At 45.9% G+C, this 26,425-nt stretch overlaps 2 protein-coding genes across 4 annotated transcripts in view; one reads left to right on the forward strand and one right to left on the reverse strand.

Annotated features, from left to right (window-relative positions):
- The window catches only part of LOC137527544 (regulator of cell cycle RGCC-like), a 67,174-nt gene extending 44,496 nt beyond the window's left edge, over nt 1-22,678 (reverse strand). The window contains exon 1 of one of the 2 annotated variants that reach the window (XM_068248092.1): nt 22,483-22,678. In XM_068248092.1, the coding sequence (XP_068104193.1) occupies nt 22,483-22,510 (28 nt within the window). In that variant the 5' untranslated portion in view covers nt 22,511-22,678. Of the gene's footprint in view, nt 1-19,247; nt 19,307-22,482 lie in introns of those variants that run through there. The other variant, XM_068248093.1, reaches the window with a different exon arrangement.
- Nucleotides 22,679-22,846: 168 nt separating this feature from the next.
- Nucleotides 22,847-26,425, forward strand: part of LOC137527545 (ras-related GTP-binding protein A) — a 38,013-nt gene continuing 34,434 nt past the window's right edge. The window contains exons 1-2 of one of the 2 annotated variants that reach the window (XM_068248095.1): nt 22,847-22,907; nt 23,274-23,317. In XM_068248095.1, the coding sequence (XP_068104196.1) occupies nt 23,291-23,317 (27 nt within the window). In that variant the 5' untranslated portion in view covers nt 22,847-22,907; nt 23,274-23,290. Of the gene's footprint in view, nt 22,908-23,136; nt 23,156-23,273; nt 23,318-26,425 lie in introns of those variants that run through there. The other variant, XM_068248094.1, reaches the window with a different exon arrangement.

Genomic DNA, 26,425 nt, shown 5'->3' on the forward strand with positions numbered 1-26,425 from the left:
CCATCCTGTGCCCTCGTAGTCACTCACTGCTGCTCCAGTCCCCCGCTGGCAGCTTTCTGACCTCGGAGGTCAGGGCCGCATTGCGTACATTTTTACGCATTCCAGCTAGTGCAGGAACAAAAATGTACGCTTTGCACCACTAACGCGTAAAAATGTATATGTTAATGTTCCTGCACTAGCGGGAATGCGTAAAAATGTACGCAATGCGGCCCTGCCCTCCGAGGTCAGAAAGCTGCCAGCGGGGGACTGGAGCAGCAGTGAGTGACTACGAGGGCACAGGATGGCTACATGGGGCTGGTAGAAGCCCCAGGTAAGTGAAACTCATTTTTTTTTTTTGCTTGGACCTTCCCTTTAAGAAAAGAGGTTTAATTCTTGTTAAAGAGACTCTAACAAAATTTTGTGCCTTATTTCTTCCTATAAGTTCCTATACCTGTTCTAATGTGGTCTGTCTTACTGCAGCCTTTCCTAGTTACACTGTCTCTGTAATAAATCTTATCTCCTTTCCTCTGTCGTGTCTGTCGGGCTAAGGCTGGAATGTGTGGAATGTGCAGCACTGCTCGTCATTGGCAGAAGCTTTACACACCCCCTTCAAGCTCTGCATGAGTCACACCAGATAGCTGTTCACAGCCTATGATACTCTGTTTAGAAGCCATGTGTAACGATCGCTGTAACAGAGAGGGTCTGATTACCGGTGAACTGCAGTATCACCGAGAATACAGAATATACCCGATTATTGGTGATCTGCAGTATCACAGATAATCAGATATATCTACTAACCTCTGAACACCTGAGATAAGCGAGTGTTTGGTGAAACAGTAGTACTATGAGAATTGCACCTCAGGAGGAGGTACAGGAGCAGTAGTGAGTACTGCACAACCGTATGTTCCTTCCGATGGCCTAGACTCTCCCGGGGGAGAAGTTAGGCAGAGAGTAGGAAGGACAGAACGAGAGTGACACTAGTGAGAGGGTGTCACTAACAGGTCTGGGAACTGCCTCTAACAGTAAGGCCAGTTCTCGAGGTCGGTCAAGCCAGGTCGTTAACACACAGACAGATAAGGTACAGATTCAGAAGACGGATACGTAATCCAATAGACAGGCAGGGTTTGGCAACGGGTATCAGAATAGCGAGGTACAGAGTCAGAAGGCAAATACAGAGTTCAGGAACGAGCAAAGTTTGGCAACAGGATATCAGAAATAGCAAGGTACAGGATCAGAGTTTCAGAAGAATAGTCAGGCAGGCAAAAGGTCATAACAAATAATACAGGTAATATTCCTAACGCTAAGGTGTGAGGTCCTTGATCGTCAACACCTTTGGAAACTATGCTAGAACACAGATACGAACAAGGTCTGAGTGCTACCACGTTGTGATCGCAACGCCAGACAACCAGAGAATGACCAGCACCCAGTATATATACACCTGTGCTCTCCAGCACCTCCCTTAAGTGCTGGACCAATGAAAGTTGCTGTAATTGTCAGCTGACCGGCCTGGTGACCCTTCTCTGACTGCCATAAAAGTTCTGCCTCTCCGCGCGCACGCGCGTCATTCTGAACCTAGGTGGACTATCAGTCCCCGCCACACCAGTACTGTTTTGCAATGTCTCCGCTGACCCATGCGCGGGGTTGGTCGCACCACTATCTGCACCGGCGGCTGCCACCCCGCGCTGGGTCAAAGTGTCAGCAACAGGGCCATGCGTGCTAACCGCTGCGTCAGACGCGGCGGTTTTCCGCATTCCGCCATGCTCTCCATGGAAACAGCCGCCTCACGCTGAGTAGAGGCGGCTGATTTTCCGCGTTTCCTTACACCATGTCATTTGTTTGTAAACACTGCCTAAAACTGTTCATTACAAATCAGGATTGCAGCAGGGAGTGGCAGAAACAGCACAGAGGGGCACAGGAGAAAATAAGGAATTGAATGGTATGCTTTTTATTGTAAGAATATTAGAGTACAGATTCTCTTTAAGAAGGCTGCAGGGCGTCCAAGAAAGTCCAGCAAGTGCCAGGATCGTCTCCTAAAGAGGATTCAGCTGTGGGATAGGAGTGCAACCAGTGCAGAGGTTGCTCAGGAATGGCAGCAGGCAGGTGTGAGCGCATCTGCACGCACAGTGAGGTGAAGACTTTTGGAAGATGGCCTGGTGTCAAGAAGGGAAGCAAAGAAGCCACTTCTCTCCCAAAAAACACCACGGACAGATTGATCTTCTGCAGAAAGTATGGTGAATGGACTGCTGAGGACAGGGGCAAAGTCATATTCTCAGATGAAGCCCCTTTTCGATTGTTTGGGGCATCTGGAAAAAGGCGTGTCAGGAGAAGAAAAGGTGAGCGCTACCATCAGTCCTGAGTCATGCCAAAAGTAAAGCATCCTGAGACCATTCATGTGTGGGGTTGCTTCTCATCCAAGGGAGTGGGCTCACTCACAATTTTGCCAAAAAACACAGCGATGAATAAAGAATGGTACCAAAACACCCTCCAACAGCAACTTCTTCCAACAATCCAACAATAGTTTGGTGAAGAACAATGCATTTTCCAGCACGATGGAGCACCGTGTCATAAGGCAAAAGTGATAACTAAGTGGCTCGGGGACCAAAACGTTTACATTTTGGGTCCATGTCCTGGAATCTCCCCAGATCTTAATTCCATTGAGAACTTGTGGTCATTCCACACTGTTGGCCATACGCTTGACCTCGGATTCACTCGTCTCTGCTCTGTCACTGACTTTACTAATGATCCACTACCACTCTCTGACCATAACCTACTTCGCTTCTATCTCTCCTCTTTTCCTACCACCCTGGCACAAACACGCTCACATATTCGCAGAAACTATCGCAATCTAGACATGCAATCCGTCTCTGATGCCCTGGCACCTCTCCTCACACAATCCTTCACTGACCTAGACTCAGCTGCTATACACTACAACAGCTCCATTACAAAAGTCATGGATGACTTTGCCCCCCTCGTCAATGTCCGCCCTCACCGTGTCAGTCGCCAACCCTGGATGACCAAAGACACTAAACAGTTAAAAAGATGCTCTAGAGCAGCGGAAAGGCGTTGGAGGAAAAGTAACACAAATGAGGACTTCATCTCATATAAAATAGCCTTGAACAACTTCAGAAACGCACTCTCTGTGGCAAAACAGTCCTATTTTTCCTCCCTAATATCCGCCCATGTACACAATCCAAAACGCTTGTTCAGCACCTTCAACTCTGTTCTCCATCCCCGTCCTCCTCCTTCATCTTGCTTATCAGCTGAAGAATTTGCAACATACTTCACATTTAAAAAATTGACAAAATCAGAAGTGAATTCTCCATGCAGCCCTCAAATCCCACCTCCACATCTCTCATTGACTGCTCTCTAGCTGCCTTCTCTACACTCTCTGAACATTCTCTTTCCTCTATAATATCGAAAGGTAATCGAACTACTTGTTCTTTGGATCCTATTCCCTCCCATTTCATTCCACAGCTATCCTCATCTCTCATGCCTGCACTAACATCGCTATTTAACCTGTCCCTCTCCACTGGCATCTTTCCGTCGCCACACAAAAAGGCTGTTGTGACACCACTACTTAAAAAACCATCTCTAGATCCTACCACACTCACCAACTACCGCTCAGTCTCACTTCTCCCATTTGCATCCAAACTGATTGAACGCCACATACATGCAGAATTAAGCCATTATTTATCAGCTAACTCCCTACTTGATCAGTTCCAGTCTGGCTTTCGCTCCAACCACTCCACAGAAACGGCCCTTACCAAAGTAGCCAATGACCTTCTTACAGCTAAATCCAAAGGTCAAATTTCCATACTCATCCTTCTTGATCTGTCATCAGCATTCGATACGGTCGACCACACCTTACTCTTACAAATACTTTCAAATGTAGGAATAAAGGGCTTTGCTCTTACATGGTTATCTTCCTACCTCTCTGGAAGGTCCTTCACAGTCTCCTACTCAGATCAGATCTCTTCTCCTCATGCTTTGTCTGTCAGGGTTCCTCAAGGCTCTGTCCTTGAACCCCTCCTCTTTTCCATCTACATGCACGGTCTTGGTGACTTAATCAACTCATTCGGGTTTCAATACCACCTGTATGCAGACGATACGCAACTGTACCTTTTGGACCAAGACCTTAACTCCCTCTTCAAACGTGTTCCTGACTGCTTGTCTGCTATATCCTCCTTCATGTCCTCTCGCTTCCTAAAACTTAATATGAGTAAAACGGAACTAATAATTTTTCCACCGTCTCTGGCCACCTCTCTGCCTGAAGTAACAATAAATGTTAATAACACTCCCATAACTTCAGTTCCCAAAGCACGGTGCTTGGGGGTAATATTCGACTCTTCTCTCTCTTTTATTCCTCATCTTAACTCCATAACCAGCTCCTGCCATCTCCAACTCAAAAATATATCTCGCATCCGTCCCTTTCTCACTCAAGACACAACCAAAATGTTAATACATGCTCTTATAATTTCTCGTCTGGACTACTGCAACGTACTACTTTGTGGACTACCTTCTAACAAACTGGCCCCGCTCCAGTCGGTACTGAACTCAGCTGCTTGTCTCATTCATCTTTCTTCTCGATCTTCCTCTGCTGACCCTCTCTGTCAAGCTTTTCACTGGCTACCAATTAACCAGAGGATCCAGTTCAAACTCCTAACCCTAATCTACAAAGTTCTCCACAATCTCTCTTCCCGGTACATATCCTCACTAGTTTCCAGATACAAACCCAATCACAATCTTAGATCTGTACACGATCTTCTGTTGTCCTCCTCTAGAATCACCTCCTCACATTCACGCTTACAAGATTTTGCACGCGCTTCACCCCTTCTCTGGAATCCCCTCCCACAACACATCCGTCACTCGCCAACCTTTGTTACTTTTAAAGAGAAACTCCAACCAAGAATTGAACTTTATCCCAATCAGTAGCTGATACCCCCTTTTACATGAGAAATAGAATGATTTTCACAAACAGACCATCAGGGGGCGCTGTGTGACTAATTTTGTTCTGAAACCCCTCCCACAAGAGGCTCTGAATACCGCGGTACTCTGGGCAAACTGACACAATGTAACAATGTTCACAGACAGGAAATGGCTGTTTAAAGCTGTCTGTAACAGCCAGAACGGCTAGAAACAGCTACATAACTTGCCCACAGTAACAATGTCACCATGTAATACATGTCAGAATGTGAATCTGGGAGAGGAAAGATTTTACAATGAGCAAACACTGACTAAATCATTTATACATAATTATTGTAAAAATAAAGCACTTTTTTTTATTAAATTATTTTCACTGGAGTTCCTCTTTAAACGCTCTCTAAAAACTCATTTGTTCCGACAAGCATATGCGCTACCTTAAGCCACTTCCCTTTGTCCTAAGACCAAATTGCACTCCTACTAGGTATCCTAAAACACACTGCCTTTATATATTTTATCGTATACTATCCCTCCTCTTGTTTCCCCCCATTCCCTTTAGATTGTAAGCTCGCAAGGGCAGGGCTCTCTCCCCCTTTTGTGTCTTGGAAATCATTATACATTTTATTCATTATGTTACGTTTATCACTGTCATTACCACTTCTGTATTTTGTATTCTGTATGTTATATTGTTTTTTGTATTTTGTCACTAATTATGTATTTTGTATATTAGTGTACACCATTGTCTGTATTATGTACCCCATGTTTGTTTCTTACTTTGTACAGCGCCACGGTATATGTTGGCGCTTTATAAATCAATAATAATAATAATAATAATAATTCCTCAAGAGGTGGGTGGACAAACAAAAACCAACTAATTCTGAGAAACTCAAAGAAGTGATTATGAAAGAATGGGTTGCTATCATTCAGGATTTGGCCCAGAAGTTGATTGAGAGCATGCCCAGTGGAATTGCAGAGGTCCTGAAAAAGAAGGGCCAACGCTGCAAATACTGACTCTTTGCATAAATCTCACGTAATTGTCAATAAAAGCCTTTGAAACGTATGAAGTGCTTATAATTATATTTCAGTACATCACATAAACAACTGAAACAAAGATCTCAAAACAGTTTAGCAGAAAACTTTGTGAAAACTAATATTTTTGACAGTCTCAAAACTTTTGGACAAGCCTGACTCATCCTTACCAATACAATATTACAATATTAACCACTAACCAGGAAAGATTAGATAAACTGTGTTTATTAAGGCCTCTTTTTATATGGGCAGTTAAACTGTGTGCTCGGCAAGCAGTTACCAGGCAGCAGTGAGCAATTACCAGGCAGCAATAAGCAGTTACCAAGCAGTTGTCAGAGTTTGAGAGCCATTTTACTGCCTATCAGCTTTTCATGGAAAAGAGGCCTCCTGCCTCTTTTCCACGGACAGTTGATAGGCAGTGAAATGCCTCTCAAACTCTCACAACTGCTTGCTTCTGCCCGGTAACTGCCCACTGCTGCCTGGCAACTGCTTGCTGAGCACACAGTTCAACAGTCCGTGGAAAAGAGGCCTTAGGCCTCTTTTCCACGGACTGTTGATAGGCAGTGAAATGCCTCTCAACCTCTCACAACTGCTCATTGCTGCTTGGTAACTGCTTGCTGAGCACACAGCTCAACAGTCTGTGGAAAAGAGGCCTTAGGCCTCATGGACAGTTGAACTGTATGCTCAGCAAGCAGTTATCAGGCAGCAGTGAGCAGTTATCAGGCAGCAGCAAGCAGTTGCCAGGCAGCAGGGGCATTTCTAGGAGAACCGGGGCACCCCTGGGCAGCAAGAGGCAAAAAAAATGGGCGTGGTCATGCCGTGGAAGGTGAGCGTGGTCTTAGGTGGGGCCAAATGTACATGAACATAGCAGTGGCATAACTTAAATATATTTAATAGGCAGTATTTCACATAAACAAGCCCCTCACCTGGCTTCTGTCTTGTCTTCGGCAGGCTGGCCTGTGTGCTGTACTCAACTGGCGGTTATGCTGGGTTGCCTGGCTGGTGGTTGTGCTATGCTGGGATTGCTGGCAGTGATGCTGTGCCGCACAAAAATAAACGATTTGCCCAAAATGCTCAGACCACAACTCTTTTCACAACCAGCGAGTCAACCAGCCAACACCCGGATCCCAGCAAGGTGTCAAAATCCAATGTGCCAGAACAAATGACTGGGTCTCGACCTGGATTTATGCAATTATAGCTTGATTTATTAGTAGTACATCATTAGATAGCACGACGTTTTGGCACACAGGCCTTTATCACATGCTAGCAAATGCCAGCCTGCTACTAATAAATCAAGCTATAATTGCATAAATTCAGGTCGAGACCCTGTCATTTGTTCTGTTCTCAGTGATGCTGTGCCAGCTTGACTGGCAGTGATTTTGAGCCAGCCTGGCTTTGCTGGGCTGGGCAATTTGCTGGGGGCTTTGCTGGGCTGGGGGCATTTTGGGGGGCTTTGCTGAGCTGGGGGCTTTACTAGACTTTGCTTGGCTGTACGCTTTGCTGGGCTGGGACCAGGAGGCTTTGCTAGGCTGGGGGGTTTGCTTTGCTGGGTTTGGCTGTAGATAGGTTGGTACCCCCAGTATAAGTTAGATAGGTTGGTGCCTCCAGTGTAGGTTAGATAGGTAGGTTCCCCCAGTATAGGTTAGATAGGTAGGTGCCTCCAGTATAGGTAATATAGGTAGGCTCCCCCCATAGGTAGATGCCTCCAGTGTAGGTTAGATACATAGGTTCCCCCAGTATAGGTTAGATAGGTAGGTGCCTCCAGTGTAGGTTAGATAGGTAGGTTCCCCCCATAGATAGGTGCCTCCAGTGTAAGTTAGTTTGGTAGGTGCCCCCAGTTTAGGTTAGATAGGTAGGTGCCTCCAGTATAGGATAGATAGGTAGGTGCCTCCAGCATAGGTTAAATAGGTAGGTGCCTCCAGTGTAGGTTAGCTAGGTAGCCCCCCCCCCCCCATAGGTAGGTTCCTCCAGTGTAGGTTAGATAGGTAGGTGCCCCCAGTATAGGTTAGATAGGCAGGTGCCACCAGTGTATGTTAGATAGGTAGGTTCCCCCCATAGGTAGGTGCCTCCAGTGTAGGTTAGATTGGTAGGTGCCCCCAGTTTAGGTTAGATAGGTAGGTGCTTTCAGTAAAGGTTAGATAGGTAGGTGCTTCCAGTGTAGGTTAGATAGGTAGGTGCCCTCAGTATAGGTTAGATAGGTAAGTGTCACAGGAGCCCTAGTGGTCAGACCGCAAACTGCCTTCCAATCGGTTTCAGCACACAGACCATGCAAGCTGTGGGCGTGATCTTTGCGCAGAAACTGACGGAAATTTGCACAGCAGCCCGACCAGAGGGGAGCCTGTGAGGTACGGTAATTACAACTTTACACACTATTTCAGGGTATCTGCCACCACCACTGGTATGGGCCAGTGGACCCGACTGACTGACTGGTCCTGCAAATAAAAACGGTTAAAACACGCTGTATTCTGTCTAGCTAACAACAGTACAATAGTAGCGTCTCTCCAGAAGTCTGGTTCAGTTTGTGCGGCTGAGAAGTAGGGTAGCAGAACAGTGAATGACTTTGATAAAGTCTTTATTCACGGGCAATATAAATAATTAATATATACAGACAATTATTAAAATCAACAATTATTCAAACATTAATAGCCAGCATGAAAAATAAAAGAAAGGGAGAAAAAATACTTAGTTTCATGGGAAGATGTCCTTTTGTGGGAAGAATCATAAAGTCCTTGGTAAAGTCCAAGCAAAATGGCCACCACTTGTTCCTCAGGTGGCCGTGCGTTCATGAAGGTGGAATATGGAGGAATGAGGGAAGAGCCCCTCGCAGATACTTTTGATGAAGCTGGTTTGGGGGTGTGGCAATGCCGGCCCCCTCTGAATTACCCACCAATGACAGTTCACTCCCTCTGAGAATTTTGGGTTTAAACTTATAAAATGCCGCAACTCACAAACTATACAAGTCATATTTAGGTGGATAACAGATTCATACTTGTCGGAAAACACAGATTAATATGACATCAGACATGGCTAGTGCAGCGGACCCAGTCCTTGAGAAGGGTCATACCTCAATAACCGGACGAGCTATCGCGATGAATTTCATATCAGCACGATGGCCAGATTTTACTGAATAAGACTATATGAATTTCATAGCTGTGCGATATACGGTCTCCATTTAATAGGTAAGAAACCATATCCCACATGCTTTCATATTTGCCTTGTCGGTGCCGCTCCGGCTGCTTTGTTATGGCCCCCCTGGAGAGCCAGTTTCCTTTCTCTTTTCAGGGAGTCATCTGGTTGTGGGGGGAAGGAGCTGGTCCCTGCAGGGAATCCGGCCACGTGTGACATTCCTGAGGGGTGAGGGGAATACTTTGCTCACAGGGGAACAGATCTCTGGTTTTAAAAAAACACAAAAATGTCATTTCTGGTCGCTTGCACGACTACACAGCCCATCTAGATATAGCACGTCACTGGCAATCGGTGCAATAAACCAATTGCGTTCTCGTTTCTCACGGCTGTTCCGTGACAGTAAGTGCCTCCAGTATAGGTTAGACAGGTAGGTGCCTCCAGTGTAGGTTTGATAGGTAGGTTCCCCCAGTATAGGTTAGATAGGTAGGTGCCCCCAGTATAGGTTAGAGAGGTAGGTTCCCACAGTATAGGTTAGATAGGTAGGTTCCCCCAATATAGGTTAGATAGGTAGGTGCCCCCAGTATAGGTTAGACAGCAGGAGGAGGTGGGGGCGCTGGGCGGAGCTGCGGGAGAGCGGGCATAGTTTAGTTAAAAACTCACCTTCTGATCCCGGCACGCACGCACTCTCCATCTTTTTCCTACTTCCTGTCCTGGCGTCCCTCGCATTGGTAACAGCGCCCCCTGTGATGACATGGTTATGTTATCACAGGGGGCGCTGTAACCAAGGCGACAGACGCCGGGGGAGGAAGTAGGAAGGAGATGGAGGCTGTGCCTGCGGGAAGGTAAGTTCTTAACTACACTATGCCTGCTCCATCGCTGCTCCGCCCAGTGCCCTCTCCTGCTGCTCAGTCTGATCCGGGGCACCATGGCAACAGGTTCGGGGGCGGTGCCCCGGATGAAAGCCCCTAGCGACACCACTGGGCAGCAGGCAGTTGTGAGAGTTTGTGAGGCATTTCACTGCCTATCAACTGTCCGTGGAAAAGAGGCAGGAGGCCTCTTTTCCATGAGAAGCTGATAGACAGTGAAATGCCTCTCAAACTCTGACAACTGCTTGCAGCTGCCTGGTAACTGCATACTGCTGCCTGGTAACTGCTTGCTGAGCACACAGTTTAACAGTCCGTGTAAAGGAGTCCAAAGGCCTCTTTTCCACGGACTGCTGAACTGTGTGCTCAGCACGCAGTTACCAGGCAGCAGTGGGCAGTTACCAGGCAGCAACAAGCAGTTATCAGGCAGCAGTGAGCAGTTGTGAGAGGTTGAGACAACAGTCAACAGTCCATGGAAAAGAGGCCCAAGTCTGGAGAAAATATGCATTAGAGGAGATCTAACATGTAATTACATGTAATTTAACATGTATAAATACATCAGATGGCAATATGAAAGCTTGGCAGATGAGCCTTTTTTCTCTAGGCTTGTGCAAAGGACTAGGGAACATGATCTGCACATGGAGGAAAAAAGTTTTAGCTACAGTGGGATGTGAAAGTTTGGGCAACCTTGTTAATCGTCATGTATTTCCTGTATAAATTGTTGGTTGTTACAATAAAAAAATGTCAGTTAAATATATGATATAGGAGACACACACAGTGATATTTGAGAAGTGAAATTAAGTTTATTGGAATTACAGAAAGTGTGCAATAATTGTTTAAACAAAATTAGGCAGGTGCATAAATTTGGGCACTGTTGTCATTATATTGATTCCAAAACCTTTAGAACGAATTACTGGAACTCAAATTGGCTTAGTATGCTCAGTGACCCCTGACCTACACAAGTGAGTCCAATTATGAGAAAGAGTATTTAAGGAGGTTAATTGTAAGTTTCCCTCCTCTTTTATTTTTCTCTGATGAATAGCAACATGGGGGTCTCAAAACAACTCTCAAATGACCTGAAGACAAAGATTGTTCACCATCATGGTTTAGGGGAAGGATACAGAAAGCTGTCTCAGAGATTTCAGCTGTCTGTTTCCACAGTTAGGAACACATTGAGGAAATGGAAGACCACAGGCTCAGTTCAAGTTAAGGCTCAAAGTGACAGACCAAAAAAAGTCTCAGATAGACAGAAGCAACGAATGGTGAGAACAGTCAGAATCAACCCACAGACCAGCACCAACGACCTACAAAATCATCTTGCTGCAGATGGAGTCACTGTGCATCGTTCAACCATTCAGCGCACTTTACACAAGGAGATGCTGTACGCGAGAGTGATGCAGAGGAAGCCTTTTCTCCGCCCCCAGCACAAACAGAGCCGCTTCAGGCATGCTAAAGCACATTTGGACAAGCCAGCTTCATTTTGGAATAAGATGCTGTGAACTGATGAAAAAAGAATTATTTGGGCAGAACAAGGGGCATTATGCATGGAGGAAAAAGAACACAGCATGCCAAGAAAAACACCTGCTACCTATAGTAAAATATGGTGGTGGTTCCATCAAGCTATGGGGCTGTCTGCTAGTGCAGGGACTGGGAATCTTGTCAAAGTTGAGGGACGCATGGATTCCACTCAGTATCAGCAGATTCTGGAGACCAATGTCCAGGAATCAGTGACAAAGCTGAAGCTGCGCCAGGGCTGGATCTTTCAACAAGTGTAACGATTGCGGAATCGTCTCCGTGGTCAGCGCACCAGACATGCGCTGACGCGGCGGATTTCCTCCACAAGCGTATTATTGCGGACACCCAGGCTAGGTGCTATGCACCCGCAGAGGGCAATTCCCACCGGCAGATGGCGCTGTGGAGTGCAGGCGAACACAGCCGCTGCGCAGCCACAGATGCCAAATGGGAATTGTACAGATCCGGGACAAGGTACAATCAGGCAGGGCTGGATAGCCCACAGGGAACAGAGCAAAAGGACAGAACCAATGTGTGCCCACCAAATTAGTCGCCACCCAGTGACGGCGAACACACAACGGCGGAAACGAAGTAGGAAACGCAATCGCAAGAATGGCGATTGCCAATAGCGACACAAGACTGAGCAGGACAGAGCACAAGGGTAGCAAAGGCACAGCAAATCATACAAAGAGAAAGATAAAGAAAATAACAAATGCTAGCTGAACGCGAACACCGCACTCATTCGCAACAGTGCACGCGTTCGTGCGCGGTCTCCGCGTGTTACGCACAACAGAGACAAGCACGCCTAACTAACCAAAGACAGACAAACACGAAACAGAGAACGCGAGCGCTTGCTTAACGGTTACCTCACCGAGCCTACAGCAAGCGTTTCGAACCAGACAAGACAGACACACGAAAACAGGGACAAGCGAGAGATAGGATCCACAGCACTAGCGAAAAGTGGCTAGCGCGATCCAAGTACAGAGTAGCAGAACAGAAGGATCCCCAGCGCTAGCGAAAAGTGGCTAGCGCGATCCCAGAAGACAGAACAGAAGGATCCCCAGCGCTAGCGAAAAGTAGCTAGCGCGATCCCAGAAGACAGAACAGAAGGATCCCCAGCGCTAGCGAAAAGTAGCTAGCGCGATCCCAGGAGACAAGAGTAGCAGAACAGAGGGATCCCCAGCGCTAGCGAAAAGTGGCTAGCGCGATCCCAGAAGACAGAACAGAAGGATCCCCAGCGCTAGCGAAAAGTGGCTAGCGCAATCCCAGGAGACAGAACAGAAGGATCCCCAGCACTAGCGCTAGGGCGAGTGCGATCCAAACACACGGCAGACAGAACAGATGAGGTAGGCAGAAACAACCGCTGTTTCAACCTACACTCCAGACTCAATCAGAAGGATCCACAGCCGCTAACGCTAGGGCTTGTACGATCCAAACACAAGACAGACGGAACAGGCAAAACAGATAATACAACCTGACTGGACTAGAAGGGGAGCCTAAAGCAACCCCCAGGAATTAACTATACTAGATAGCAATGGCTGACACTCCAGCAGTGTCCATCAGGAACAGACCATGGAAGGGAAATGTCCAGCAAAGCATTCTGGGAGCAGAATGCTTTTATAGTGCTAGTCATCAAAAGAAGGCAGGTAACGGATTTGCATGACTAATGTATGCAAATTCCTCAGCAACACAAGCTGCAGAACTGACAGAAAGTCTCTCTTAAAGAGACCTGCAGAATGCAGACGTGAACAGTGGTCAAAACGCTGCCTGTCTGCACAGGCAGCTGAGCAGATTCTCACAGTACCCCCCCTTCTAGGGTCGAATTCCAGACGACCCTCAAAACTGATATCTCCAAACCATTCTAACAGAAGACTCATGAAGGTCGGGGCAGCCCGACAAGGTCCAATTCCAGAGTCAGTCCACCCGAAACCGACCTCATCGGAAACAGAAGCCACCGAAACATGCCCATCAGTACTACCAGTCTCAGTATAACACCCATCAGGACTGTGAACGCCAGAGAAGAAGCCATCGACACCCTCCAGACAATACCCACCACCTTCCAAGGAGCGTCCGAAAATACCAAACCTGCCACAATACCTGTTCGAAGTGTCCCTTACAACACAAAAGCCACCGTTGATCTTATCCAGGGTACCAAGCAAAATCTCTCCCGGAATCTCCCAGAACCTTTTGAAGCTCCACAGAGATCCCAAGAGGGTAGAACAATCACCAGGCTCACATGGAGAATTACCAAGAACCCCCATGGAACCAATGACAATTCCGGATTCAGAATTACGAGGACACCCATCAAGATCAAGACTTTCAGGGACCACTTCTGGGCATGCAAGCAGGCAGGCCATATCAGAGCATGTCTCCACCGAGGAAGCATCTGAGTACGCTGGTAACCGAGGCACACTTGGGCTTTCTGGGTCACAGAGCACACTGGGGTACACCAGCACAGGAGAAACCTCAGGACATGTCGGGGAACTGCCAACCTCAGAGTCCGGCACGTCAAGACCAAAACCAGTACCGGGCAGAGAATCATCATGAGTGGAGGTCACAGGCACTGGACTTTCAAAAGAAGACTCGGATACAAATTCAGAAATTTCTGTGACAATAATATCATCATTGACTACACAGGCGTGAAGCTCCATCAGAGCTGAAAAGGTAGCCAGCAAGGCAGCAATGCCTACTGAAGTGGGCAACACCTCAGAAGGACTTGGGGGGCAGGAAACGTCTCCTACAAGTTCTGCACCCTTTGGGAGGAACTCGGAGATCTCCAGGAGGTCAGACAGGACCTCAGGAACATCCTTTTTCAAGTTTCCTAAGAAGGATTCTGAACTATCCATGTTACAGGGCAAGGCTTGAACTTTATTTTGTGAACCGGGCAGATGTCCCAGGGAAGGTTCCACCATAAACTGAGACTGAATTTCATCATCAGGACAGGGATACACAGAAATATCTAGTGAAACTAACTCTGGCTTTCTGAGTTTCGTTTCACTGCAGGGAAATTCCTCCATAGCAGTCAAACCAGACTGCAATTCCAAAATAGCAGAGAAACAGGTAACAATGGTTGCAATACCTAGACGAGCCTCTAGGGACACTGCAGGAGATTTTAAACAAGGTAATATTGACTCATCCAGATTACTGGGTGGAGAGTCAGTACTTACTTCAGAATCAGACTCGCAAATGTCAATGCGGGTGGACATAATGTCTTTATTCATGATACAGGGCAGGCTCAGAGACATCTTCTCTGGACAGAGCAAAGGTGCTTCAGTATCAGGTTCACAAAACCAAAGTGCTGTCTCACTCTTAGACTCGGCCAACGATGTCGAATCCGAGGAGACAGAACGCAAAATTTGCGAATCCACAATCGCTTTAGGTTGCGAAACCGAACACTCCAAAGACAGGGATTCTGAGGTCTCCACGCTGGATTGCTGGATCTCAGAAACGCCAGCTGACAATGTACCTTTACAAACGTCACCTGAATGACGTACACGTAGTTCATTCAGAATCATTTTCCACATACAAATCAGCGGACTCACAAAGTCAAATTCACACCCCTTTTTTTCTCTTAAGGCGGAAGCATAACTTATACATGCTCTCAAGACAGATTCACTTCTGGCAATGTAGTACTCACAAAACGACTCTGAATCGTTCTCCAATTCATACGCCAACGCTTCGAGCTGTTTTTTCTGGAACGGGGGCTCCCATTCACACCTGACTAGGTCTGAGCATTCATACTGAACCATGTTAGGGGAAGTTGTGACAACAACATGAGGAATCATATTAATTTTACTCTTGAAACTGCATAGTTTGGGAATTTTCCCCATAGCAAGATCATAGATGGAGGATCTTAAAGTAGTACTGAGAGAAGAAGATCTGTTTTTACATGACAAGGGATCACACAAATCATTGACAAAACTGACACACTCACGCCGATCACAATCGACAGGAACATCTGAGAAACCGGCATCAGATCGCACAGATTTAACCTCTAAACAAACGAGGGAAACTCCATCAGAATTCACGCAGGTGTCCACAGTCGAGGCACACCCATTCATTTCAGGTCGCACAGTGTCCAAACTCACTTGCTTTACCCCAGAAAGACAGGAATAATCATGTGACAATGGTGTCTCTTTATTGGAAATAATTGGTTGGTGTGTGTGCAATTCGTCCAAAATAGTCTGCCACACATAAATCACCAGATCCACATCACACTCATCACATTCATCAGAATCGATCAAAAGGTACATAGAGTCGAGACAATCATTCAGGTCATCCGCGCTCTTTGCGATATAAAAATCGCAAAAGGCTTTCCAATCGAAATCAAACTCTTCCAACAAGGCCCCAATCTCCCATGAGGCAAATGGCGGTTCAAACAACTAAGTATCTAGGTAATCTCCATATGGGTTGGGGTCATGAACGAGGACAGACTTTTTAACTGCTTTAATATAGCGTGCGATCCTACCTATAATAGGATCCACATATGCCTTTGCCTCAGGCAATGACATCTGAACAAAATCGAAGGTTCCCTCTGCCCTGGGAATTTTGGTTGGGCTGGACATTCTGTAACGATTGCGGAATCGTCTCCGTGGTCAGCGCACCAGACATGCGCTGACGCGGCGGATTTCCTCCACAAGCGTATTATTGCGGACACCCAGGCTAGGTGCTATGCACCCGCAGAGGGCAATTCCCACCGGCAGATGGCGCTGTGGAGTGCAGGCGAACACAGCCGCTGCACAGCCACAGATGCCAAATGGGAATTGTACAGATCCGGGACAAGGTACAATCAGGCAGGGCTGGATAGCCCACAGGGAACAGAGCAAAAGGACAGAACCAATGTGTGCCCACCAAATTAGTCGCCACCCAGCGACGGCGAACACACAACGGCGGAAACGAAGTAGGAAACGCAATCGCAAGAATGGCGATTGCCAATAGCGACACAAGACTGAGCAGGACAGAGCACAAGGGTAGCAAAGGCACAGCAAATCATACAAAGAGAAAGATAAAGAAAATAGCAAATGCTAGCTGAACGCGAACACCGCACTCATTCGCAACAGTGCACGCGTTCGTGCGCGGTCTCCGCGTGTTACGCACAACAGAGACAAGCACGCCTAACTAACCAAAGACAGACAAACACGAAACAGAGAACGCGAGCGCTTGCTTAACGGTTACCTCACCGAGCCTACAGCAAGCGTTTCGAACCAGACAAGACAGACACACGAAAACAGGGACAAGCGAGAGATAGGATCCACAGCACTAGCGAAAAGTGGCTAGCGCGATCCAAGTACAGAGTAGCAGAACAGAAGGATCCCCAGCGCTAGCGAAAAGTGGCTAGCGCGATCCCAGAAGACAGAACAGAAGGATCCCCAGCGCTAGCGAAAAGTAGCTAGCGCGATCCCAGAAGACAGAACAGAAGGATCCCCAGCGCTAGCGAAAAGTAGCTAGCGCGATCCCAGGAGACAGAGTAGCAGAACAGAGGGATCCCCAGCGCTAGCGAAAAGTGGCTAGCGCGATCCCAGAAGACAGAACAGAAGGATCCCCAGCGCTAGCGAAAAGTGGCTAGCGCAATCCCAGGAGACAGAACAGAAGGATCCCCAGCACTAGCGCTAGGGCGAGTGCGATCCAAACACACGGCAGACAGAACAGATGAGGTAGGCAGAAACAACCGCTGTTTCAACCTACACTCCAGACTCAATCAGAAGGATCCACAGCCGCTAACGCTAGGGCTTGTACGATCCAAACACAAGACAGACGGAACAGGCAAAACAGATAATACAACCTGACTGGACTAGAAGGGGAGCCTAAAGCAACCCCCAGGAATTAACTATACTAGATAGCAATGGCTGACACTCCAGCAGTGTCCATCAGGAACAGACCATGGAAGGGAAATGTCCAGCAAAGCATTCTGGGAGCAGAATGCTTTTATAGTGCTAGTCATCAAAAGAAGGCAGGTAACGGATTTGCATGACTAATGTATGCAAATTCCTCAGCAACACAAGCTGCAGAACTGACAGAAAGTCTCTCTTAAAGAGACCTGCAGAATGCAGACGTGAACAGTGGTCAAAACGCTGCCTGTCTGCACAGGCAGCTGAGCAGATTCTCACAACAAGACAACAACCCTAAACACTGCTCAAAATCCACTAAGGCATTCATGCAGAGGAACAAGTACAACGTTCTGGATTGGCCATCTCAGTCCCCAGACCTGAATATAATTGAAAATCTGTGGTGTGAGTTAAAGAGAGCTGTCCATGCTCGGAAGCCATCAAACCTGAATGAACTGGACATGTTTTGTAAAGAGGAATGTTCCAAAATACCTTCAACCAGAATCCAGACTCTCATTGGAACCTACAGGAAGCGTTTAGAGGCTGTAGTTTCTGCAAAAGGAGGATCTACTAAATATTGATTTCATTTCTATTTTGTGGTGCCCAAATTTATGCACCTGCCTAAATTTGTTTAAACAATTATTGCACACTTTCTGGAAATCCTATAAACTTCATTTCACTTCTCAAATATCACTATGTGTGTCTCCTATATGATATATTTAACTGGCATTTTTATCGTAACAACCAACGATTTTTTTTTATTACACGCAGCTAGCACTTTGCTAGCTGCGTGTATACCGCGATCGCCGCCACTCGCCGCTACCTGCCGCGTTAGAGGCCCCCCCCCCCCCCCGAGACCCCGTGCGCAGCCTGGCCAATCAGTGCCAGGAAGCGCTGAGGGGTAGATCGGGACTCCCTCTGACGTCACGACGTCAATGACGTCATCGCGACGGGGGAAGCCCTAAAGGATATCCCGTTCAGAACGGGATTTCCTTATGGGCAAGCACGCTGCCGGCGATCGGAGGGGTGGGAGGGACGCCGCAGGGAGGGGGGCATCATGTAGCTAGCGCTAGGCTAGCTACATGATAGGAAAAAAAAATATGCAAAAAAAAACTTCCCTACGGCCACGGGAATCAGACCATCAGGGAGGTTAAAGACTACTATTATTTATTTGCCACATGCTTACCACTGAAATACCACACTTTTTACCACACTTTATGCATTTACCGCACGTTTCACTACACATTTTACAACATGTTAGGAAATGCGGAAAAATCTTTCAGAATTGCTAAAAAAGAAGGAAAATATCACGTGAGGTATGCTACCGGCAAAAAATATATATATATTTACCGCACATAGCTACCAGAATTGAGGCCATTGAGTCTTGGTATTGCTGTACAATGGGCCTCATTAGTATATGATATATGTCCTTTCTACTGGATGTGCAACATGCAGCTAGAGAACTTATATTACCCTTGTCTGTGTCATGTAAATTATGTGTGTGTTGTGTATAACACATTAATTGCATGGTGCCATGGACAATAATACTGCTATATAAGGCTTTGTGCACACTAAATGCATTTTTGTATTCTATTTTAGTTTACATTTTCACATGCAATAATACACCCATAAAAACATATGATGTGGAACCATTTACATCATATACCCTCTAAATGGTGCACTTGTCCAGCAATGATTTTTGTGCGCATAGCACTATTCACTAAAGAAATCACTACAAAATCTGGTGTGATTTGCAATTGCATGAGCCTTTTTGCACGCATGTTACAAAGTGTATGCTGTGAATGAAACCTAAACAATATTTGTTAGTGATAATAATACTAGAGAAAAGAAATGACGATCTTTCTTTTGTTAATGAGAAGTAATATCTCCATATCATACAAATGATAATAACAATATTTACATTACATAAAGAATTTGTTCTAGAAAGACTTTCATAATCTGTGTGTCAGCTATAGCAAAATGATGGCATTACCTTTCCTTTCCATGGCTTGTCTTCACTGTACTCATATTGCGAGCTAGCACAGAGAGACTTGCCTGTGTGGGTACCAAGCCCCACCCTTTAATTCCTGTTAGACAAATTAGACGTATAGTCTGACTGTGTCTAATGTAGATGTGGTTTGTGAATGGAAACAAACTGCAAACGTGTAAAATGATTCAAGCACTTCCTCCTTCAAACCACAGTTTATGAAGTTCATTAGTGCTGAAATCCTATATGTTCAAATTATTAACTATGCCACAATTAGTCGGCATAGTTTTATTTCTGACTTCAAAATAAATAACATCACCACATCTGAGCCTATTTTCCAAGCATCTTTTTTTTTCTCCAGAAAAATGACATTTCTTCACAGCCATTTTCATGCTCTAGCGTTCAATGGCGGCAGGATTTCTGTGCAAAAAGTGGTTCAATTAATTTTCATGAAATTTTTGCTTGCAACTTACTAAAATCCGTCAAGCAAGGTTCTAGTATCCATTTTGAGTATAATAAAACGTTCAAATACAAAATCATGTCAAAAAGTTACATTAAACTTTTTAATCACAAATAGAAAAATCCTCCTCAAATATGGATGAAGAAATACATCTACAGATGCAGAAATAAATACTGTCCAGTGTTTACCTAAAACCTCTCTCTTGTGTGGTACAACAACTAAGGGCCAGTTCACATGCACACTTGCACGTCATTTACTGCTGTTTATGCAAAAGCAGCATTTTGATCTTTATTTTTTCCACTGTCTGGAAGCAGAGCGGTCTGGTCATTCTGGGGTCCATTAGTGCCACACTTCTGTGTCCCCCTGCGAGATGAAAAATGACGATCGCTGGGAATCGCTATTGAAAGTCAACAAATGATTTTCTGCTTGCAGAAAATCATTTGGACGAGACATTGGGCAGGTGATTGAGACATCCGCCTGAACCAACCCGAAAGGTCCATACACATGCTGGTCTGAACTCAGAGTGGTGCACCATGACTGCCCTGGCGGGGGTTGTTAATATGGTCAGACCAACGTGACTACATCAGGCGCACAACGATTGCATAAAGATGCGGAGTGTTAGATTTTTAGCAATGCCCAGGCACAGCACAATAGAATTGTTCTCACTGCTCCCACCACCAGAAACTTCTCCATTAAGGACGCTGGCATCTCTTTAGAAGATGGGTTGAAAAGGAAAATATGCATTTTGGCTCATGCTACATCAGTTAGCTCTAGAATTAAGGAAATTAATTTCAAATTATTGACAAGATGGTATAGAACACCGGATAGGTTGGCTACAATGTTTCAGGGGGTGAAGTGAAGATGTTGGAGGGGGTTTGGAGCAAAGGGGTCTTTAATGCATTTAGTGTGGGAGTGTCCAGTAATATCGGGTTTTTGGAAGGGTGTGTTGGATTGTATTAAGGAATTATGGGAAGATTGTGGAGATTGGGACCCAGTAAAGGTATTGCTGCATGGAACATCAGAATCACCAGCGGTTCTTTGTTATCCGCACTCCGCTCGTACGTGAGCCGGCTCACCAGCGGCTCCTCAGTGACTCTCTGCTTAATATGAGCCAGCGGCTCTTCTTCAGTGACCGCATGTCCAGAATTCCTCCGCAAAAGGAGGTAGATGTGCTGGCTGCTCGGCGGGTCGGGGAAGGGAGGCTGCGGCATGTGAATGGATGATACCGGCAGGGCTGCCTACTATAGCAGCGGTCTCCCTCCTAGCAGCGGCTCCCTCCTAGCAGCGGCTCACAGCGGGGGAGGGAGCCGCTATGTGGCGGCCACGAGTGTAACTCACATTGCTGTTTAAAGCGGCAATTCTTATCTCATAAGTTCAGGCGACCCTGCAGAGGGTCGGGGCCTGAAATGAATCCTGGATTTAGATAACAGAGCGCCTGAAACTGACATGGGAAGCACTGATCGTCTGCCCTGAGGTCTGATATTGCAATAAGGTAACTAACATTTTTTCTAAAATTTGCCTCGTAAGTCCTTTAAAGCGGATCCGAGATGAAAAACTAACTATAAGAAGTAACTTGTCTATATATCTTATCTAAGGTTTAGATAGTTTACACAGCATATCTAGCTGCAAAAGTTTAAAAAGTGTATGATTATTTATTCCTATGATACGATGAGGGCAGCCATGTTCTTTTTGTCATATTGTTACAGGCTAAGGGCTGGAGATGGTATCAGCTTTCTTGAGTGTAAATTCAGTCCCCTCTCCTTCTCCCTCCTCCCCTCTGCCTTTGAAATCAATGGCTAGTAACACCTCCCCCTCCTCCTGCCATAACTGAGCTCCTGTAAGCCCTTGCTATGGTCTGAAAATGCCTTGGCACTGTGAAAAGCTGTGGGCGAGGCTTGTTTAGTTTATAGGGAATTAAAGTATTAAAACAAAAAAGTATTTGGCTTGAGGAATGCCCTATAAACTACAGGAAAGGGACACAATTATGCAATGAGTAAAATTTTATCTCGGATCCACTTTAAGGTGGCCATATATCACTCCATGTATGGCCCGGTTGACCATTAGATAGACCCTCTCTGATCAGACCTGAGAGAGACCTATTGCCTGTTCACACACATCACAACGACTTCCAGTAGATTTCAGCATTAAAATTATTGTAAATCACCCTGCAGGACTCCTGGCCTCCTCCAGTGTTCAGAGTCACTGCAAGCACCTGTGCCACGTGACTCGGCATGTGCAATATCATGCTCCAGTGACATGTAGAAACGGCACTTGTGGCGACAGCAGACACCAGAGGCCAGGAGTTGGGCCAACAGATAGTTGAGCCTTTAACACTGCACACAGGCATGGGACTGGGTGGCCCTTATACACTTGAGGGGACGCCAGTTGGCATAACACTGAACACTGTTCCTGTCGCACACCCAATCAAGCCTTTGCAAGTGAGATTTTCCTGCCATTCCCAATCCAGCCATTTGACTGATTTCAGGTGGAATTAGATTGATAACTTGATCGGGCGTGAAGGTTGTTAAAGCCACAGTATCAAGTAAAGTATGGGCACTTTAAGGGCCTGCTTCCACTACACGCAGATTTGATGCAGAAAAACTGACTCTAATGAATACCTATGGGCCTGTTTCCACTAAATGCAATTTTTCTGATGTAGATTTTCCCATAGGCATTCATTGAAGTCAGTTTTTCTGCATCCCATCTGAGTGTAGTGGAAACAGGCTCTCACTGTTACAATATTCCCATATTACTACTACATGTAGGTCTCTGCCCATTAACCTGGTTTCCTCAATCCATTCATCTTCATACCAAATCCTTCTGGTGTCTGATAATGCAGTTGATTTTACAGCAGCTTTCTGTACACTATTAGGTGAACACGCACATCATTCTTGTAGTGTGTGAGATTTCTCAGACTCTCCCCAGCCCCCACAGTTTCTCACTTCCTCTACAGAACGCCTCTCAGTGAGCCTGCAGCATCATTCTATAGAAATGTGGCCGCACAGTCTCCTACTGCGCATGCGGGGCAGCTCAAATCCACAGGCAGCATAATCAGACACAACACCTGCAATCCGCTCTGCCTTAATTCGTTCTGCCCACGTCACGTGTGCGACCAATCACGTGATGGTGATATCACCAAAGGCCCTCCTATAACCCTTGTGATTAGTCATGTGATAGTAGCACATCCGGGTCTTCGCTTACACAAAGTAGGGTGGCGTTTATTATCTATTCCTCTGTGTGTATTATATTACAGTATGTTGTTATTGGCGTTTTAGTTTTATGGGAGCTGCAGATCGGACAATGCACAATTCGATATTCTCGCTAAGTGAAATGATGAGTGGTGACGATTGTTGTTAGTTACTACCTTTGGGTAACCCATTATATCAGGTTTGGGGTATATCGGGCTGTATGTTCTGCAGTTGGTTCAGATTGGGAACTAATCGAAATCAGAAAAGTGTGTATCTTGTGGAATGCTGTGTCTATGCATTAAAACATTATACAGAACAGCTGATTGTTAAATTTCATGGAATTTGTTAGCAGCATAAAGTAACCTGATTTGTATTTGCTTGCAGAATATACCACCTGTGTGATGCCCAGTTTAGCCATGAAGAAAAAGGTATATTAAATTATTTTATTTGAAAAGTTACAGGAAAAAGCATTGCTACAAAGGAAGACACTTTTTGGCACTTATTATTTTATGTATACAGCACCAACATTATTTGTGTATTAAAAGCAATAAATTGATCGTTCTCAAAAAAGGCAACTGTTAGTGCGTACATTTGAATACGGCGCTGGTAGACTTGGGCGCAGGATCCAGCTGTTAAATGGCTGGTCCTGCTTCTGCACAAGTCCGGGGCGTTTTAATTACTATTCCCCCTCCAGGCCGACATGGATAGTGGGGGAATGAAATAATTCGGCTTCCAGCGATTGCTGGAGGCCGAATTATTGTGTTTTTTAAGCAACTTCGGCTCCGTCTTCTGACGGAGCCGACCTTCCTCACTGAGCGCCGCTATAGACTGATTCCCATTACAGTCTATGGCGGCGCTGGCTGCGCCCAAATCTAGCAGCGCTGAAAAGCACTGCTCCGACTGTTAGTAGTGGGTTCTGCCAATTGGTCCAGTTTATTTATTACCTCGTTGTTCAAAAGGGAAGTGGTGTCACCATGTTTGCAGATAATCCTATAATATAAAACCCCTGTGTCTCTGCGTCCCATCCTGTGCTTTTGCGCTACTGCGAATGTGTGGCACACGGGCGGCCGTTGGGACAGGAGGACAGGGCCAGGAGTGTGGGTGGGCATGCTGACATGCGGCGGCGATCATAGGGGCGAGAGGGGGAGGGTTGTGAGGGAGGCCTAGAGCCTGTTATGTTAACAGGCTTAGGTCTGCTAGTACAGAAGAATTGTTCATCAACACTCAGCAAGGCAGTGACATACTGCAGAATTACAGAATTATATTGACAGGGTGGATTTTTATTTTATAGGCAGGAAAATGACAGATAACATTTCATTTGTATAAATGTACAGTTATGTATTTTGACCATAGCGGCATAAAAGCAAGGTGGGACACAGCTGGGAATATCAGACTTGGAGAAGAGCTTTAGAGTATGGGTGAATAAGTTAGGTCATACCTGAAGCAATATTTTATAAAGCATTAGATACTTCCCTCAGTACTGGGAAGCCTCGGGAAAGTCCAGATGTTTCTCTGGTCATCCTGCAGCACACACTTCCAGGAACCGCTGGGTCCCTCTAAGCATATTTGACAAGACTTTGATGAATGTTTTTTGTGGCTGCACGGTCACTGTGTACAAGAGCTTCTATACTAGGCATGCACGAATAAGGTCCGTTTACCCAAACTGTTGCCTGAGGAATCAAGTCCCAATTCAGATGGGAAAACGTCCTTGTATATGTGTCCATAGATTTCCCAGATCCTCCTACAACCCACTGATGCAGGGCACAGACCCATTTGAGTGTGAGTCTAATAAGTTTCTCCTTACCCTTGATGAACACATCCGAACTGGGCATATGTAAGTAAGGTCTGTCCATGCCCAGTAGAACAAAGCCACTCTTGCATGGCTTTTTTCCTCAGTGCACGAGTGGTTCATTTTGGTGGGTGTGCGCTGTCCTTATTCACGCATGCCCAATTGGATGTGCACATCTATGACCAGAACAGCGGATGAAATAAACCTATTAAACACACATTGGTATAGAGCAGGGGTAGGGAACCTATGGCTCGGGAGCCAGATGTGGCTCTTTTGATGGCTGCATCTGGCTCACAGACAAATCAGTAGAGGTTGATTCACCAAGCTACACTGCGCAAGCAGCACAGCTTAGTGCGACAGAGCAAGTAAAATTTTTACTGCTGAAGCATGCACTACTAACTAACTTATGCTCTACCCCCCCCCCCCCCCAAAATCCACGTCCGCTCCAACTGTCCCACTCTGGACCCTGTACGGTCCAGTGACTTTGTAGGACGAGATCCCTGCACTTCGATTGGCCCAATAGGCTGTCACTTGACAGGCAGCCTATTGTGCCAAAGTATGGAGATCTCGTCCTACAAAGTGAATCAACCTCTAAGTCAGCTAATTGTACAAGCTGTTAGTCTGCATTTCTCCTGTCTGGCTCTTGGGGAAATTGCTGATATTGCTGAAACCCAAGAGAAACTGAAGACGTGTCTGACACTTCCGCTGCCTGGAGGATCAACTGTACATATAACCATGGCCACAGGGACGTGAGCCCTCTGCTATGCATGTGCACTGTCCCAGTTTGAAACACTGTATGGCTCCCATGGAATTACATTTTAAAATATGTGGCGTTTATGGCTTGCTCAGCCAAAAAGGTTCCTGACGCCTGGTATAGAGTCTCAGCGCTGAATCGGTGACAGGCAGGGAAGGAAAGCCTCTGGACCGTTTAGAGGCTTCCCACTACTGAGGTAGCATTGGGAGATTTCCATAGTGTTTGTAGACATCTGTTTCTGGCTCAAAGTAATATTTCATAGCGACGGTCTTGCTGTCCCTAAGCCCCAATAGTGCTGTCCCAAAGTTATCAGGTGGAACTTGTTGGCTGCATTTTTTTTTCATTTTCCAACCTACATAATTCTGTAACCATAGACTGTTGCCCAAATTGATCACAAATGATGGGAGGGGGGGGGGGGGGGTGTTTGTGTTAAAAAGTGGCTTTATCAGACTGTATGCCAGTGTACGCTACCGTGTATATATAGTTATTTGGGTTGAAAAAAGACATACGTCCATCGAGTTCAACCAGAGAACAAAGTACAACACCAGCCTGCTCCCTCATATATTCCTGTTGATCCAATATGTAATTTGAGAAGTGAAACAGAATTTTTGCCTTCTTAAAACAAAAGTATTTGTGATGATTTAGGTTGGAGTGAGCCTATGAGGTGTCCCACAGTGCATCACTGCTGACTGTGCAAAATTGTCCTTTGCTGTCCCTGGTAGCTAAATACGCCTTCACAACCACTGGAATGCAATGATGTGTCATGTTAATTGTATGGAGCCATACTAATCCAACATGCATACAGACTGTTTCAGACTGGTTGATCTTCTTCTGTGTATGGAATGGATTAATATGGCTCTGTGGGGGAGAACTGGAAACGCCCAAAATTAGATGGCCCACTAAGCTCATATTCAACAGTGATGCATTGTGGCATACTTCATATGCTTACTCCAGCCTAAATAATAACACATATCTTCTGTTTCAAGAAGGCAA

Source organism: Hyperolius riggenbachi, chromosome 8 (genome assembly GCF_040937935.1).
Source record: "Hyperolius riggenbachi isolate aHypRig1 chromosome 8, aHypRig1.pri, whole genome shotgun sequence".
NCBI classification, from domain to species: Eukaryota; Metazoa; Chordata; class Amphibia; order Anura; family Hyperoliidae; genus Hyperolius; species Hyperolius riggenbachi.